General features: G+C 42.6%; 1 protein-coding gene across 1 annotated transcript in view; it reads right to left on the bottom strand.

Annotated features, from left to right (window-relative positions):
• The window catches only part of rad54l (RAD54 like), a 28,507-nt gene that overhangs the window by 5,651 nt on the left and 6,129 nt on the right, over positions 1-16,727 (bottom strand). Inside the window, exons 8-16 of the mRNA XM_022759098.1 lie at positions 4,636-4,760; positions 4,403-4,553; positions 4,176-4,302; positions 2,911-2,985; positions 2,438-2,568; positions 2,183-2,293; positions 447-570; positions 291-369; positions 32-211 (exon numbers count right to left, since the gene is read on the bottom strand). Of these exons, the coding sequence (XP_022614819.1) occupies positions 32-211; positions 291-369; positions 447-570; positions 2,183-2,293; positions 2,438-2,568; positions 2,911-2,985; positions 4,176-4,302; positions 4,403-4,553; positions 4,636-4,760 (1,103 nt within the window). The remainder of the gene's footprint in view (positions 1-31; positions 212-290; positions 370-446; positions 571-2,182; positions 2,294-2,437; positions 2,569-2,910; positions 2,986-4,175; positions 4,303-4,402; positions 4,554-4,635; positions 4,761-16,727) is intronic.

Below are 16,727 nucleotides of genomic sequence, written 5' to 3'. Positions count from 1 at the left end.
GGTAAAAATTAATATGTATTATTGAACTGACAGAGAGGAGTCTGTAGACGTAGCAAGTCTTCTTCTGGCCATCTCTCCACACCCGTGCCATTGCCTGCTCATCATTGGCTGGGTTCCAGTCAGGATCAAACATCACCAAGCGATTAGCACCAATCAGATTCAGTCCACATCCACCAGCCTTGCTGCTCAGCATGAAGATGAACTCTGGGTTCTGAGAAACAAATGGATTCAGACGCTGGTCAACCGCTTTTCAAGGCTCTCTGTGTCATATAAAAAAGTGTTTAACTCACAGATGGACTGTTGAATCTTTCCACAATCTTGGCTCTTTTCTTGATGGACATGGTGCCATCCAGTCGAACATAGAGGTATCTGTAAAAGACCGAGAGAATGGTCATTACTGACAAATCATAGAAAACAGACAATTAAATGGTGTTTGCCAAAATCACCTCCTAGATCTACACAGCTTTTCAAAGAGGTCCAGTGTTTGAGTGTAGTTGGAGACGAGCACCACTTTGTCGCTCGTTGTCGTCCTTGTCATTGCCAGGATGTAATCAAGAACCAGCATCTTCCCTGGAAAAAAGGAAACAATTTCTTCCATGAATAGAAAGATGACACACTTTACTCAGTTTATGTTAGAAAGATGCACCACACTTATTAAACTTGCAATAACTGGGGAATCCTAGAGTCCTTGCTGCAGCGGCCTGGGTTTGAATCCAGCCCTGGCCCTTTGTCACCCCTCCCTGCCCCCACATTTCCTGTCCCTCTCTGCTGTCTTTATCTCATTAAAGCAGAATTGCTGACATAAAAAACACCTGCAGTCACTTTTTTGTCCTCTTTGGGGCAGAGGAAACATGTCTGTCACCTTCAAACTTGCAAACAATTGCTTATTTATACATCCAGCACACACAGAGCAACATGTTTGTGTCCATCAGATGATTTTAAGTCCAATATTCACTCTTCTCTTAGCTCTGGTTTGGTCTCCATTAGCCCCAGAGAAAAGGAATCTTGATATGATGAATATGATGTGTAGCAGGCTGCTGTCTGGACGTTACTCAGTATCCTAGAATGCTGACATTTCTGCTGTATGCAAATATGGTTTAAAATGAAACAGTTTGATTGGCTGTATGGAAACAAGACAAAGAGTTTACAGTATTTCAGATGGATTAATGCAAAGTCAGGAAGTGTCATCATAAAACCAATATATATATTGGTTATACTAGTTATTGGTTTACCAATATATATATTGGTTTTGATGAATCCTTCTAAAAGGAGGACCCAGGATATGTGATGTATGAGCAGATGATGTAGCAGAAAATTAGTTTCAGCTAGAACTACAGAGCTGTACTCAGGTCATGGTTAGACTAGTTTAGCACAAAGACTCATTACCGATGACTTCTCTCTCTCTCTCCCCCTCTCTCCTGCTCTCTCTGCCTGGTGTTTAGTTATTCCTCTGCCTCATTTAGTAATAATGATACATGTAATGAAAGTAGTTTATTTGCTGTAATGGAGGAGAGGCTCAGTGTATTGGAAGCGCTCCAACTCTTCCCTGCAGTTCCCGAGCAGAAGGGAAACCAGAGCAGCTCAATAGACTGACTGACTGACTGTGATGAGAGTCATTCGAGACTAAAGAGCTGTTGCGTTCCAGCCAAAAACAGACCCATCTGTCCTGCTTGTTAAATATGAACACAAACAAACATAAAAACATGAAAATGACTTGACACGAGTGGCTATGGTGGTGAGGTGGAAAAGAAAACACTAACATGCCTGGGGTGATGGTTGGTAATCATAATCGGCCAAATAAGAAAAAAATGTTAAGTTCTTTAAGTGTAAATGTTCTGTTGTATCTGTAGTCAGACAGACCTGTCCTAATGTGGCATACCTCCCACAGACAGAACCACCCATCAACAATATTATGAAAATGCTTTGTCCATTAGCATCCCACAGCTGACCATACAATCATTCATAATCTCTACTAAAATCAATGTGAGGATGATGATGGTGATGATGATGCAATCAGCTCAAATTTCCCAAGCCATTAATGAGGTCGCTGCACGTCTTGACCACGTTCACATTACTTCCCAGCTGTTCTACCTCTCTCACACAGAGACATGGAAAGAGTCAGCGGGGGAATCATGCTGTACATGATGAGAGCAGTACTGTTCTGTGCTGTACATGTTCTTACCAGAGAGCTGAGGCTCCACAGCTTTAGTGCAGTAGCCAAGTGGAAACAGATCCAGCGCCCCCTCAAAGCCCTCCTCCCCCTCCACACACTTCTCATAGATGAGTGCTGGGTCTGGGACAAAGAGCAGGTTAGTAGTTTTACCAAGCAGCAGATGATTCTAAATAAGAGTACGGATACTACATGACTGATTACCATCATGTGTAAATGCACAGATGCAACATTTTAAAGAGTGTTATATTTGGTCTAAGCTCTTACGATTGCACAGTTTCTTGAGTGACGTGATGGAAGACAGGGAAGAGACACTCATTTTGCCCTCCTGTAATGTTTTAAGGGGCTTGGCCTGCCTCAGGAAGAGTTTATAGAGCTCTGTTTGCAAAGGAGTCAACCTGCAGGGAAACAGTCACAGTCACAGTCATTATGTTCCTGAATGTTAAATGAAACCTTTCTTTTGATACTGTCAATATTTCTCTTGAGACAGCACTGTAAACTAATGCTTTTGAGAATTCTGACTTCAATTGGTAAATTAATAAAAAAAAAAAAAAATTGTTGAAAAACATATTTGGTGCTGAAACTCAGGCAGATCTAAGAGGTTTACATACTATGTCTAAAACCTAAATCTATTTTCATGCCAATAATCAACAGTTTTACAAGAGACAAATGTCTCTTTAATATTACATCTCTCCTCCTGCACCAGGTCCTCTCACCACAAACCAAGTGGATCAACCTACCTGCAACACACAACTTGCTCAATTTTCACAGGAAGATATTTAGACAAGATATCAGATGTTCTCCGAATCAAACACCTGTTGAGGCAGAACATAGTCAGTGTTAGAGAGGGACATCACAAACATCAAACATGATTTAACACGGAGGCACAAATTAGAATAAATCAATAAAACACTTGATGAAACAATACTTTTTCTGTACCAATCGAAATTTAACGTGGTAATTTTTCTAGATAATCAGTTGATAGTTCATGTTTTATTATGTTGATGATAAAACACTGACTATTAACCATTAAATAACTGGCTGAATCTCTCTCTCTCTATTGATGCCATTATTAAAGACACAGCAGCAACACTGCCATTGTGGACACACATGTGTGTGAGCTGCAGCAACAGTTCAGCAGGTAGCCGTCATGCACAGGTGAGGTCAGCAGTGTGACTCGGACATGTTCAGCAGGTGATGGCATTTAAATGTCTGATTGAATTTGTTCTTAATGTTTTTGTGGTTCTTCCTCCATGCTTTGTCACAATATGTCTACAAATCAACCAATTACAATACAGCTACAAACAAACAAAACAATCAGTCCTTGAGTCCAAGTGAATGTTTGTGACAAATTTGAAGAGATTCCTTTGAGGAGTTCCCAAGATACTGTGTTCACAAGGCCTAGATCGTGTTTTGTGAGGTCACTGTGACCTTGACCTTTGACCACCAGAATCTAATCAGTTCATCCTTGAGTCCAGTGTGGCACAGAGGTATGAAAATGTGATGAAAACGTAACTTATAATGAAGATGTCATTTTGTTGCATCATTTTAGACATTTGTCATTAAAAATATTATCTTTAGTGTTTTGTTTTTTAAAGAGGCCCATCATTGAAAAGCTGATCACACTTTAGTTCATTTAAAAAACATGAAGTGAAATTCCAAGTCTTAAGTCACTTGGGCGTTCATCTGCAACTGGTTTGATATACATGTCTGCTGGATATTTATTCACTGGTGATGGAGATAATGCCCTCAGTGTCACAGCCAGTGTCGGACATAGTCAAGTGACTTCTACACAAGTAAGTTAGTCAGATTATCAGTATTAATAATAATAACAACAATAATAAATATCATTATACATACATACTTATAACATTACAATAACGCTTGGAGTTCCAATGATGAGAACAAAAAAAAGAGGGCTCCAGCAGCTTCACTGCTCTAACCCTTAATGAAAAATGAAAATGAAATAATAACAGCCTGCCCTGTGTGTGTTCTCAGAGCTCACCTGTTGACGATGCTTATCAGCTCCTTGAGTTTCTCCTCTCCACTCTTTCTGTCTTTATCACTGGCATCTGCATCTCGGCCCTTAAGAATGGGGAGCTCAAATCGCTTTTTGAACTCCTGGGCTGTACCTGTCATAATAAACAATAACAATAAACAAACAAATAAACAAAGTATAAACGGCAGCAATAACTGTGTTTTAGCCTGTGTTGTCTGTGCGGAAGTTCTTACCGAGGATCCCAGCGTTAACAAAGTGGACCAGGCTGAAGTACTCCAGCAGGTCGTTCTGGATGGGAGTACCTGATATCAGCACTCTCCTCTGGGAACTCATGGTATTGAGGGCCTGGTATGTCTGGTTGTCAGAGTTCTTCAGCCGATGGCCCTGCACACACACAACTATCAGTGTCACACCATGGAGACAACAGTCACAAACAGCTCTCAAGTGTAATGAATGAGATAAATACCTCGTCACAGATGACTAGTCCAACCTTGCCTTTGTGCAGCACCTCAGCGTGGAGTCGAAACGTCTCATATGAAATGATCAGGATTGGAGTTGGGATTCTCAAACCATGCTGAGAGATGAAGTTCACTGGAAATCACAGAAAACAAATCAATTAATAAACATACATTTTCTCATTATTTCATAAAACCAACGAATCTTGTTAAAACAACCTTTTTTTATTATAAGTTGTTGTCATAAAAATCTTCCATATGCTGTCAAAATAAGAAACTGACTGTGTCTGTTTGCTGTTTGGTGCTGAGCAGGTAGAACATCAGAGCTTTCTCACTGAAAATAGATGCCTGCTGCTGGAAACCAGGCTGATGATGATCAGCAGAGTCTCAGATCACAAAAGCAAAACACTGAGCTAAATGAGGCTGATAGGCTCTGTAGACCTGAGAGGAGCTCAGTGGTGATTATCTCTGTGTTCTCTACTGCCAGTGATTAGTGATTAGTGTTGGGATGCACTGATCTGACTGACCCTTAAGAGGATCAGGTTTAGGCCACTGTCTGACCAACCCGCATTTTTAAATTTTATTATTATTAATTATCATTATTTTATTTGTGAATAAATTGATTTTCAATTTTATATATAAATATCACAGATACAAAAGGAACTACCATTCCAGGTGTATAAAAGGCCCTATGTGCCAATGTGTATAGTTCAATTACAGTTCTTTGATGTTGTTTACAGTAATTATTAGTGTTGTTGGGGAATGTGTTGTTAATTATAAGCTTCATATGTGACAATACACCAGTTTGGCTGTCTGGCACCTCAGTGGCTGAGACTCATTCAGGAAGTGACGAGTGTAATATGGTCGGTGATTCTTGCCCACAAGAGTTGCAAGAGAAAGTCGACTTTGCCTTATTGTTGGGATTTTTGTGCATGCGTGACAAGAAGTAAGTGTTGACTATAATATTTCCATTCACATAGGTATACAGTTTATTCTGTTAGTGGTTGAAATCGCTCATGCGAAGTCTGAACTATTGTAAGCTGGTTAATGTCAATTGGCTCAGTGGGGGGTAGTTTAGCTGAATGCTCATTGAAATCAACATTCAAATGCATTGCCTTTTGCTGAGTTGACCTCACTGAGTTCAGGTTATCTAGAGTTTGGTTAATGTTTTTTCGGTCATGTCTTGTTTGGAGTAACCATGTACCATAGGCAAGTGCATTATTCAAATGGGTTAAAGTTGAAGAGTGATGAGCCCCACCTGGAATGACAGTATATGGGTTTGGTGTAATAGCACAGTCATATACTTTAGAAAGGCACTTGAAAACATCTGACCAGAATTTTGGAGCAATACCACTAGAGGTGGCCTAAGGTGCCTGCTGCTGATTTACATTTTGGGCTGGTTGGAGAGGTATCAGGGTATAAAGAATGAAGTTTAGAGCAGGAGTAGTGCAGTCTATGGATTACTTTAAATTGAATAAGCTGGTGTCTGAAATTTATGCTCCCAGGCTTCCTTTAAATGCTGTGTGGAAACCCAATTATGTGATGCAAAGATCGACAAATCAAGAGACAAGTTTCTTCAAGTCAGGGGCCTGCTTCATAAGAATATAAAATTCAATGGGGACTGGAACTGACTCGAAATTTGATATATTTATGCTGGCATAATCTCTGATCTGAATGTAGCAGAAGAAATGTGAGGCTGGGAGTAAATACTTTTTCTTCAGCTGACCAAAGGTAGCAACGGTGCTGTCAATATAAAGGTCTGCAATAGTTGTAATGCCTTTATTTCTCCAAGACATGAAGGTGCAATCAGCAAGTGATGGGGGGAAGGCGTGGTTATAGCAAACAGGAGTGAAAGCAGAGGTATCAGGCAATTTAAATGTTTTCCTTATTTCATGCCAATTTTTTTAAAAACTGGCAACCAAAAAGTTGTTAGCTGTTATGGTTGTTCAAGATTTGGTTGGTGAAAAGAGGAGAGCGGGGAGATAGCTAATGAGGAGGTTATTTAATACAGATTCTTTGTCAGTGTTATAATTAAGGTTCAGTATTAATTACTGCAACTTAGATAGCAACTCTTTGCAACGGAAACGAGTGAGAGGTGAAGTTTGCCCTCCTCCACTGGTAGATGTGTGTGTGTGTGAAAGTTAATGTTACAGTGTTTTGTGGTTTATATTTTGTATATTTTGTCATTAGGTCCCAATAGTTTTGTTAATTTGTTATTTTGTAATTAGGCAGTTAGTAAACGTTATATAACGGTATATAACAGTTACAGCGCGAGCCGCAGCCAATTCACAGCACAGCGCAGTGTACCTTTGCTAGGCACCTAGAAAGCGCTCAGGCTGCGGTGCTGCAGGAACAGGAAGAGCCACTTCTAGTGAGACGAACCAGATCTTCAAATCATCATAATCATCATCATCATCTTCACCATTATCAGTAGCAACAGCAACATGAACAGAGATATGGAGTCTTTACTGACTGAAGTCACTGCTGCCTTATACCAGTTGGACCACTCACTCATCATTAAGATATGTGAGTACACAAACTGTTCGATGCCTGCTGAAGGGGGACTCTCCAGAAAAACAAATAGAGGGCTCATAAAGATTCTTGAAGGGCACCTGGAGGATATGGGAGAAAAGGAAGGTGATGAAGAGTGTGTGTATGTACCTGAAAGGCCTACTCTCATACATGGAAGAGATTAGAGAGGCGAGTAGAGGAACAAGCAACACTACACCTGATCAAAGCCACCTTTTTAGCCGCAAGCACCAGGATGCCTCACCAGCAGGTGAGCGTCCCCTAAATGACCAGTTTTCATCCCTGAGCCGGCATCCTACAGAGGAAGTAAGAAGCAGCACCCCTCATCACTCCAACGTGCCTGAAGTCACACTCCGGAGGGAATTCAAGATCATGGGACAGGTAGGGGAAGGAGAACAAAAAGACAAGCTGTTCTTGAGCAGTCAGCCCAGGTCTCCATCTCAAAGACATACTTGAAATCAAGAGCAATTTAACTCTCTCCACCCTCAAAATCATCCTGAAGGGGCACTACAAGGAAGAAAGCACCTCTGACATCTACCACAAGCTGGTCAACCTCTCACAAGAGCCCAAGGAGACTGCTCAGACCTTTCTGTTCCGCGCCATCGAGCTGAAAGAGAGGCTACTGTGGAAGTCAAATGATGGAGAGGTCAATGACTTCTATTACCCAGAATTAGTGCAGCGAAAGTTTCTCCTGACAATTGAGACAGGTCTTCTGAGTGACTCAATAAAGTGTCAAATGAGACCCTTTCTGAATGATGTCACAGTGAGGGATGAAATCCTCATAGAGAAGCTCAGTGAAGCTGCAAGTCTGGAGGGCGAGAGGCAAAAGAAGCTGAGGAAATCCACCAGTGGTAGGGAAGCTCGTATGTGTGAGATACAGGCAGAAGTTCCCAACACAGCTCCACCAATGGTGAAAAGCCCCACCTAAAAGACAGCAAGGGTGTCACAGCCTCAGTCCAGAGAAGCCCAAGCCCAGGACTCTGCCACCCATCTATTGTTGGAGCAACTTAAGGCTGATGTCTATGACATGAGGCAAGTGTTCCTGGCAGCCATGGAAGCCACCTCCCAGCACCCACACAGAACCTTCACCTCTCAGCCAACCACCTACCGGCAAGCAGCGAGAGCAAGGCCAGAAACTAGGCCAAGACCCAGGGGTCGCGCAGCATGTCAGCATGTCATAGAGGAGATCACTGTGATCACTGTTTCCGCTGTGGAGAGTCTGGCCATGTCTCTCGTGGGTGTAGGAGGCCAAGACAGACAGGAAACGTGAATAGGCTGCTGAGTGGGGACCACCAGTAGTTCCAGACCCCAGATCCCAACAAACACCTGCCAGACAGAGATATAGCACCAGGCATAAACCCACACAAAAGAACACCAAAGCTCACCAGCATTCCCTCCACAACTGCACCAAAACCCCTGCATGTAAACTTTATGAAGCCACACCGAAAGACAAAGTTAGTGAGCCTCATCGGGAAACAGTGTCTGGTGAACTGCAGGATAGATGACGCCGCAGTGGAAGCTCTGTGGGACAGTGGAGCACAGGCTTCTGTCATCAATGAGGCCTGGAGAGCTGAACATCTCCCACACACCATTCTGGGTACTAAACCCATTTATCTCATTTAAGAGTGTTTACCATGCCCCACCACAAGGTGGCGCATCAGCCTTACTCATTGTCAGGGTCAAGAGTTGATAATACATTATCAATGACAGAAAATGTCATGTCAGGAGTGAAAGGATCAGATTTGTATGTTCGTCTCTGTTGTTTGTTTCTTGAATTTGGCAGATAAAGAAAAAGTGAAAATAGCTGACGCCTCAACAACAGGCACTTTGCATTTTTTGACACTCCCCCCTTATGGGTATTGAAAAGGTTTTCAAAGTTGTCATTATTGAACTTGTGCTGATACCATGTATCAGTTTAACAGTGAAAACTTTCATAAAGGAAGAAAACTCATACACTTATTTGTAATCTCTTGTGTTTCTCTGGAGAATCAACCGTTCCAGAAGAAAGGGCCCTCCAACAGAAGGAATGGCTGAAACACAATTCAGAGCCTTTCACCCAAGTGCAGTCCTACATGAGGGTTACGGTGTTATGCAGAGCCAACTGGATCCGGGCTAATAGCTCCAAGGACATACTGGAAATCCTCACAGAATACCCTCATCTCACCAGTCCAGGCATGGTATGGTTCCACTGGAACATATTTCATATAGTAGCAATACCTTATTTACATTTTGTATCAATGGAGCAGATATCACATTTTTTCCTTTGTTTCCTGTGGTTTTTTTTAGATTGCGCAGGACTTCCAGGTGCTGCATGGTGAGGCTGCACCTAAATTATTTGAGACCTGGCTCCCTGAATATGCTGAAAAGGTCCTGTACTTGGCCAAGCAGGACAATAAATTCCCTTCACTTACTGTTGAGGACATGACACTGGGTAAGTTATAACTAACCTTTTGTGTGTTCTATAGCAAGGGTCCTGGGATTCCTTTCCTTTTGGTCACATTTGTCTGTTGAGACACAAATGCTGATATCTGTTCATTTACATATTTCTATACAGTAATTTTATTTTCCACACACATACTGATACCTAGAATATTGTTAACCTACAGATGCCAAAGGGGAACTAGCTCTAACACTGCTACCCACCATGGTGCCACAGGCCGTCTACAGAGTTCGGAAGAAGACTATCCGGCACTCCACTGAAGAGTCCCGGACAGCGTTCATACACCAAATGCTTGTAAGTACAATGGACCAGTTTCTCAGCACCACTCTGAGAGAGAATATTCTTAATTCTAACTGTACTGTACAAGTGAAAGAAGGCAATCCAAGTGACATGTTTCATGTGAAAGCTAAAGGGTGAATCCTGATTTTAAAAAAAACAACTCCAAGGTTCCTCACAGTTGTATTTCAGTTTTGGGCGATGCCATCCAAGGTAGCAATCTGACTAGAAAGTGAAGTTAAAGATGTTAAGTTTTATTACTCAGTGGTTCTCAACCCACATTTTCTTGTACACATTCATGACCCACTCAAAATGAACACGCCAATTAAGAACCACAGCTCATTTGGCTTCCTTGTACAGTTAGTATCAGCAAACTGGTAGTCTGTTATCTTGCTTACAATTCACCTTCTACACAATATTCACTTTCTTTTACCTATCTTTCTGTCTCTGTCTGTTTTAGGTTGGAACAAATATGGTGGAATACCTCCAGCAGTCAAAGCCATACCCCTCTGTCCTGGCGCTGGGAGATCCTCAGCCATGTGCCTCTCAGGCGTTTGTGATATTAGCAGGTCAGGCACTCCCTCAGAACACACTGCTTGGGGCAGTTGACGTGTGCTTCAAGGCATTTTATGTTCTTGACATCAACTACCCAAAGCAGTGTGCTCCCGCATGGGAGTTTCTCCAGCAAGTTGTGTATAAGATTGAGGGACCTGAATCAAAACCAGTCAAATTTCTTAAGACTGCCTTGCTTAATTGCAGAACTGTTTAATTGTGTTAAACAGCAGGAAATGACACAACCAATGTTTGAAGACTTTAAGCCTTAAGTCTAGTCCAGTTATTGAATGTTGTCAAATGTTTGAGAGTTGTTTATTTTTCTAAAATTCCCATTTACTGAATATTGTCCAGTGTTTGACAATAAAATTTGGAAAATAAGTAGGTCCAAGTGTGTGTGTTTTTTATATAGATTTTAATTTGTAGATTTTCAATGCATTCAAAATGTAATTAATTATAACTAAGTAACTGTGCTTAAAGCAGGGGTGTCAAACGTACGGCCCGCGGGCCGGAACCGGCCCGCCAGGGGGTTTAGTCCGGCCCGGGGATAAATTTCCATTATTAAAAAAAAGAATAAACTTCATTTTCTTTAAATTCTGCAGTTCCTATGTTGTTCGCTAGAGGCGTTGTGTTTTAGTCAGTTCAATCGCTTTACCCGCTTTTTCTCTTGGAACGGGCACCCTCATCAGCGGAATGTCTTTGTCAAAAAAGAGAAAAGTGGACACAGAGTGTCGGATTTTTCAAGAAAAATGGACTTCTTCCTATATGTTCACGGAGGTGAATGGGAAACCCGTGTGCCTGGTGTGCATGCAGCAAGTTTCGGTGCTTAAGGAGTACAATATTCGGCGCAACTATGAAACTCAGCATGGTGAAAAATACAACAGCTTGCACGGAGAACTGAGAAAACAGAAGGTAAATGAAATGTTGGTTGGTCTGAGGAAACAGCAATCTGTTTTCACCCGGAGCCGAGAGGTCAGTGATGCTGCGGTGAAAGCCAGCTACGTAATTGCTAGCCAAATAGCATTAGCATCAAAGCCGTACTCTGAGGGGGAGTTTGTCAAAAACTGCATGCTGAAGGCTGCTGAAATTGTGTGGCCTGAGAAGCGAAAAGCTTTTGCCAATATTAGCTTGACGAGAAATACCGTGGCAGACAGGATTTCGGAACAATCGGCAGATTTGGACAGCCAACTGAAACGCAAAGTGGAGTCATTTCTGGCATTTTCTGTTGCAATTGATGAGAGTACTGATATTACAGACGTCGCTCAACTGGCCATATTCATTCGTGGAGTTGATGACACTTTGACTGTCACAGAGGAGTTTCTCGAGTTGGTGCCTATGACCGACACCACAACAGCTGAGGACATTTTCCGCTTCCGTCGTTGGAGCACTGGACAGGGTCGGGGCGGACTGGTCCCGCGCCGTAAGCCTGGCCACTGATGGTGCGCCGTCAATGATCGGGAAAAAAGCAGGTGTTGTGACCAAGTTCAGAGAGAAAGTACAAGCCGCAAATGGAGGGGGTGATTTTTGGACATTTTCATTGCATTTTTGCATCAGGAGGCATTATGCTGCAAGTCCTTAAAAATGGATCACGTCATGGAGGTGGTTGTCTGAACTGTTAATTTCATCCGAGCCAGAGGTCTCAATCATCGTCAGTTTGACAGCCTTCTCAGTGACTGTAACATTACCCATGGTCTGCCATACCACACTGAGTAAGATGGTAAAGCAGAGGTGCTGTGCTGAAGCGCTTCTTTTGATCTACGTGGGGAAATCGGACAATTTATGGAGAAAAAAGGAAAACCTGTTAAGGAATTACAGGGCCCACTTTTGGCTGCAGGAACCTTGCATTTGTGATTGATATTACAGAGCACTTGAATAATCTGAACAGAATGTTGCAGGGACGCAAAAAAAATTGTAACACAGTATTATGACAGCATACGTGCATTCAAGTTAAAGCTCACGTTATGGGAGACGCAAATAGCAAGCGGAGACCCTGCTCATTTCCCTGTCTCCGAGATGTGTGCGCAGCAAGCGTTAATCCTGACGTGAAAACAGTACAAAGACAAGATTTCAGGGTTGCTGAGGGAGTTTGAGAAACGATTTCAGTCTTTAGCGAACTCGAGACAGAATTCGCAGTTTTTCGCTCACCATTCACAGTCAGAGCTTCTGATGTGCCTGTTGACATGCAACTTGAAATCATTGATTGCAGTGTGATGTAGAATTGAAGGACAAATTTGCTCTGTGGGCTTGGACACATTTTACAAGTATCTCCTACCACGCTATCCTAAATTGACAGCACTGGCTGCAAAAATGTTGTCCATGTTTGGGACTACCTACCTTTGTGAGCAAGTTTTCTCACTAATGAACATTAATAAAACGAAGCTACGCTCAAAGCTCACACATAAGCACTTAAATGAGATTCTGAAACTGGCTGCTACTCAGGATATGATGCCTGATATTGATGCACTTGTGCAGGCTAAAAGATGTCAAGTTTCAGGGGCAAATACTGAGCAAGACTAAATTCTATGGAATGCTGCTTTGAACGTTGCACTATAAAATAAACAAATGTGAATATTTGCTCTAGTAATTGCTGTGAAAGTCAGTGGTAGTAAGAAACAGATTTACAAGAGAAGAGTATTGTTAAGTAAAATATTATGTCTTATGCATGCCACATATGTTATCTATGTGAGTTTTTTTTGTTTACATTTTATGCATTAACAAGGAAGGGGCCAAATTTACTTCATCAAATGTCTGTTTAAAACAGCTGCCACTTAAGATTTCAAGTGTGTGGCTTCAATTTATGTGTTCAGAATTGCTTCCTAGATGTGGAAAATGGATTTTAAATTCATTCATTTCTAAATTTAGATGGGTTTGGTGTATTTTAACATGCAGGGCAGTGTTTTTAAGTTCCACAAAACTGTTTGTTGACTAAATGTTTTAAAACATTGTACAATCACTGTGATCAGTTTTTTTTATGTATAATGCACTTAAATAAATGTTAAACTGAGTAAAAGTGTAAAAGGACAATTAATTTAATGTAAAGATTTTTATAATTTATTTCTTCTTTGCACTAATACAAAGAAAAAAAGTGGACTTACGGTTAGTTCTATGTAATTTTGGAATGAGTTTACTGGTCTGGCCCCCTTGAGATCAGATTAAGCTGTATGCGGCCCCCAGATCAAAATGAGTTTGACACCCCTGGCTTAAAGTGTATAATATAATGTAAAACAAGTTTTATTTTCTGAAATAAGGCATAGTAACCCAAAGTAACCCAAGCTAGGTTATTTTTGAACCAATTCCTGGGTTAAAAAGGGACCAACTAGTTTCTGGGTTATTTCAACCCAGAAAATTGGGTTGTTCTTTTGACCCAACTTTTGGGTTGAATACTTGACCCAGAAGTTGGGTTATATTAACTACAATGTTGGGTTATTTTAACCCAACATTTGGGTCAGGTATTTAACCCAGAAGTTGGGTCAAAAAGAACAACCCAATTTTCTGGGTTGAAATAACCCAGAAATTAGTTGGTCCCTTTTTAACCCAGGAGTTATTTTTGACCCAGGAGTTTTTTAGTGTGATATCTCCAAGATCTGCTGAACAAAGGTTGGATCACCCCCTCTAGGTCTCCATACTCCTCTCCTGTGGTGTGCGTGAGAAAGAAGGATGGAAGTCTTCACCCGTGTTGTGAGTACAGGGAGTTGAACAGTAGATCAGTGCCAGACCCATCCCATCCCTCGCATACAAGACATGCTGGATTCCCTGAGTGGCAGTTCATGGTTCTCCATCCTCAATCAAGGAAAAGCCTACCATCAGGGGTTCCTGGATCCTGAAAGCTGCCCACTGACTGCCTTCATCACCCCATGGGGCCTCTATCAGTGGACAAGAATCCCCTTTGGCCTTAGCTCTGCCCCTACTGAGTTCAAGAGAAGCATGGAGGAATGCTTGTCAGGTCTCAGACATATAATACGCCAGCCGTACCTTGATGACAATCTTGTACACAGCTCCACCTTTGAGGACCACCTTCAGCATGTGAAAATGGTGTTAAAGAGGTTCAACCAAGATGGTGTTAAGCTCACTCCCCGTAAATGTGAGCTTTTCAAGAGAAATGTCAGGTTTCTGGGGAAAATGGTCAGTGGAGAGGGTTATACTGTAGACCCTGAGGACCTAGCTCCAGTCCAGGCACTCAAAGAGAGGAGACCAGCTACTGTAGGAGAACTCAGACAGATCCTGGGTTTTGTCTCATATTACAGATCTTACATAAAGGACTTTTCCAAGATCGCAAAGCCACTGTATGCTCTCCTCTCCTCAGGCACACCTAACTCAGGCACACCCAACCCTCTGTAAGCCACAGCAGTCAAGGGTAGGAGGAAGAGACCAGCTAAAAATTCCAACCAAAAGCCCTCTCGCACCCCCATCATCTGGACACAGCTCCACCAGTCCATCTTGGATCAGCTGATAGACTGCCTGTACTTTCTTCATGACACAGCCCTTCGTTTAACACTGTGATGCTTCACAAGAAGGATTTAGAGCTGTCCTATATCAGAGACAAGGTGGAAAGGTGGCTGTCATTGCCTATGGTTGCTGAACTCTCACACCTCCTGAGAAAAACTACCACATGCACTCAGGCAAGTTGGAGTTCCTGGCCATGAAGTGGGCCATCTGTGAGAGATTCATCTGTATCATGCTCCATCCTTTGTTGTGTACACCGACAACAACCCCCTCACCTACGTCCTCACAACAGCAAAGTTAAATGCCACTGGTCATCGCTGGGTTGCAGAGCTGGCCGACTTTAACTTCACCATCAAGTACCGGCCTGGCAAGTCCAACGCAGATGGTTTATAATGCATTCCTCTGGATATCAACAGCTTCATGAGTCAGTACACACAGGAAATTCGCCCCGACACTATCAGCGCCACCATGTCAGGAGTCACTTTTGGGAGAGAGAAACCTACCTGGGAGAGTGTGTGTGTCCAAACACTGAGTCTAGTCCAGGATGCCTACTCCAATGCTTTAGGTTCCCCTCTCACCCCTGAGGAGATCAGGGAGGCCCAGGAGAAAGATCCCATTGTTGGCAGAGCTCTCTTGTACCTTAACCATAACCAGACCCTCGAGACATGCGTTTAACAGTGAAAGCCCTGATGTTCGTGTCCTATTAAGGCAATGGCCAAATTTATATCTCAATAGTGATGGGGTACTACACAGGAGAACAGCAGAGAAAGACCAACTTGTCCTGCCCCGAGTTTTCCAGTCCCTCGTCTTCCACGAGTTGCATCATAAGATGGGACATCTAGGAGTGGAGAGAACACTGAGCCTCATCAGAGACAGATTCGTCTGGCCAAGGATGCATGTCGACGTTGAACAGTTCGTCACCAAGAAATGTGAGTGCCTCAAGAAGAAAAAGCCACAGAGACAAATGAGAGCCCCACTCGAATCAATTAAGACCACATACCCATTTGAGATGGTCTCAATCAATTTCCTCCACCTGGAGACCTGTAAACAGGGATTTGAGTACATGCTGCTTGTCATGGACCACTTCACCCGATTTGCACAGGCTTACCCCACTAAAAACAAAGAGGCTAAGACTGTTGCAGATAAACTGTTCAACGACTTCATCCTCCGATTTAGCTTTCCATGTAAAATCCACCATGACATGGGAAAAGAGTTTGACAACCGACACCTTCAGAGATTAAAAGAACTGAGTGGTGTACGAGGGTCCCATACCAGCCCATATCATTCAGAGGAAAATGGTCAAGTAGAGAGGTTCAACAGGACCCTGCTGAGCATGTTGAGAACCCTGACAGAGGAAGAAAAGGCAGACTGGAAAGCTTCTGTGCCTAACGTTTTCATGCCTACAACGCCACTCGCTCAGAGGCAACCGGCTATTCCCCCTATTTCCTCCTGTTTGGCAGATCACCCAGGCTCCCCATTGACCTCTTGTTCAACCTGAATGTCAGTGACAAACATGAAAGGCATGAGGATTATGTGACCAACTGGCAACCTGGAGACAGAGTCCTGGTCAGAAACTTGTCTCACCGCGGGGGACCTGGAAAACTCAGATCATACTGGGAGGACAAGGTGCACATTGTCATCCAGCAAAAGACTCCTGAAAGTCCTGTCTATGAGTTCACAGATGGAAATGGGAAAAGCAGCAAGAGAGTGCTCCATCGTAACCTTCTTTTACCCTGTGACTACTTACCAGTGGAAGATCCAGTCTCTGAAGTGTGTCCTAAAGAGAAACCTAAGAAACAATCAAAGAAAGAGAGAGAGACACACACTGCCATCACAAAAAGGCAGGCAGAACAAAGTGGAACT

This window comes from Seriola dumerili, unplaced genomic scaffold (genome assembly GCF_002260705.1).
Source record: "Seriola dumerili isolate Sdu_G_001 unplaced genomic scaffold, Sdu_1.0 BDQW01000319.1, whole genome shotgun sequence".
Classification (NCBI taxonomy): domain Eukaryota; kingdom Metazoa; phylum Chordata; class Actinopteri; order Carangiformes; family Carangidae; genus Seriola; species Seriola dumerili.
The sequence above is the reverse complement of the archived record's forward strand: the minus strand, read 5'-3'. Positions and strand labels throughout refer to the sequence as shown.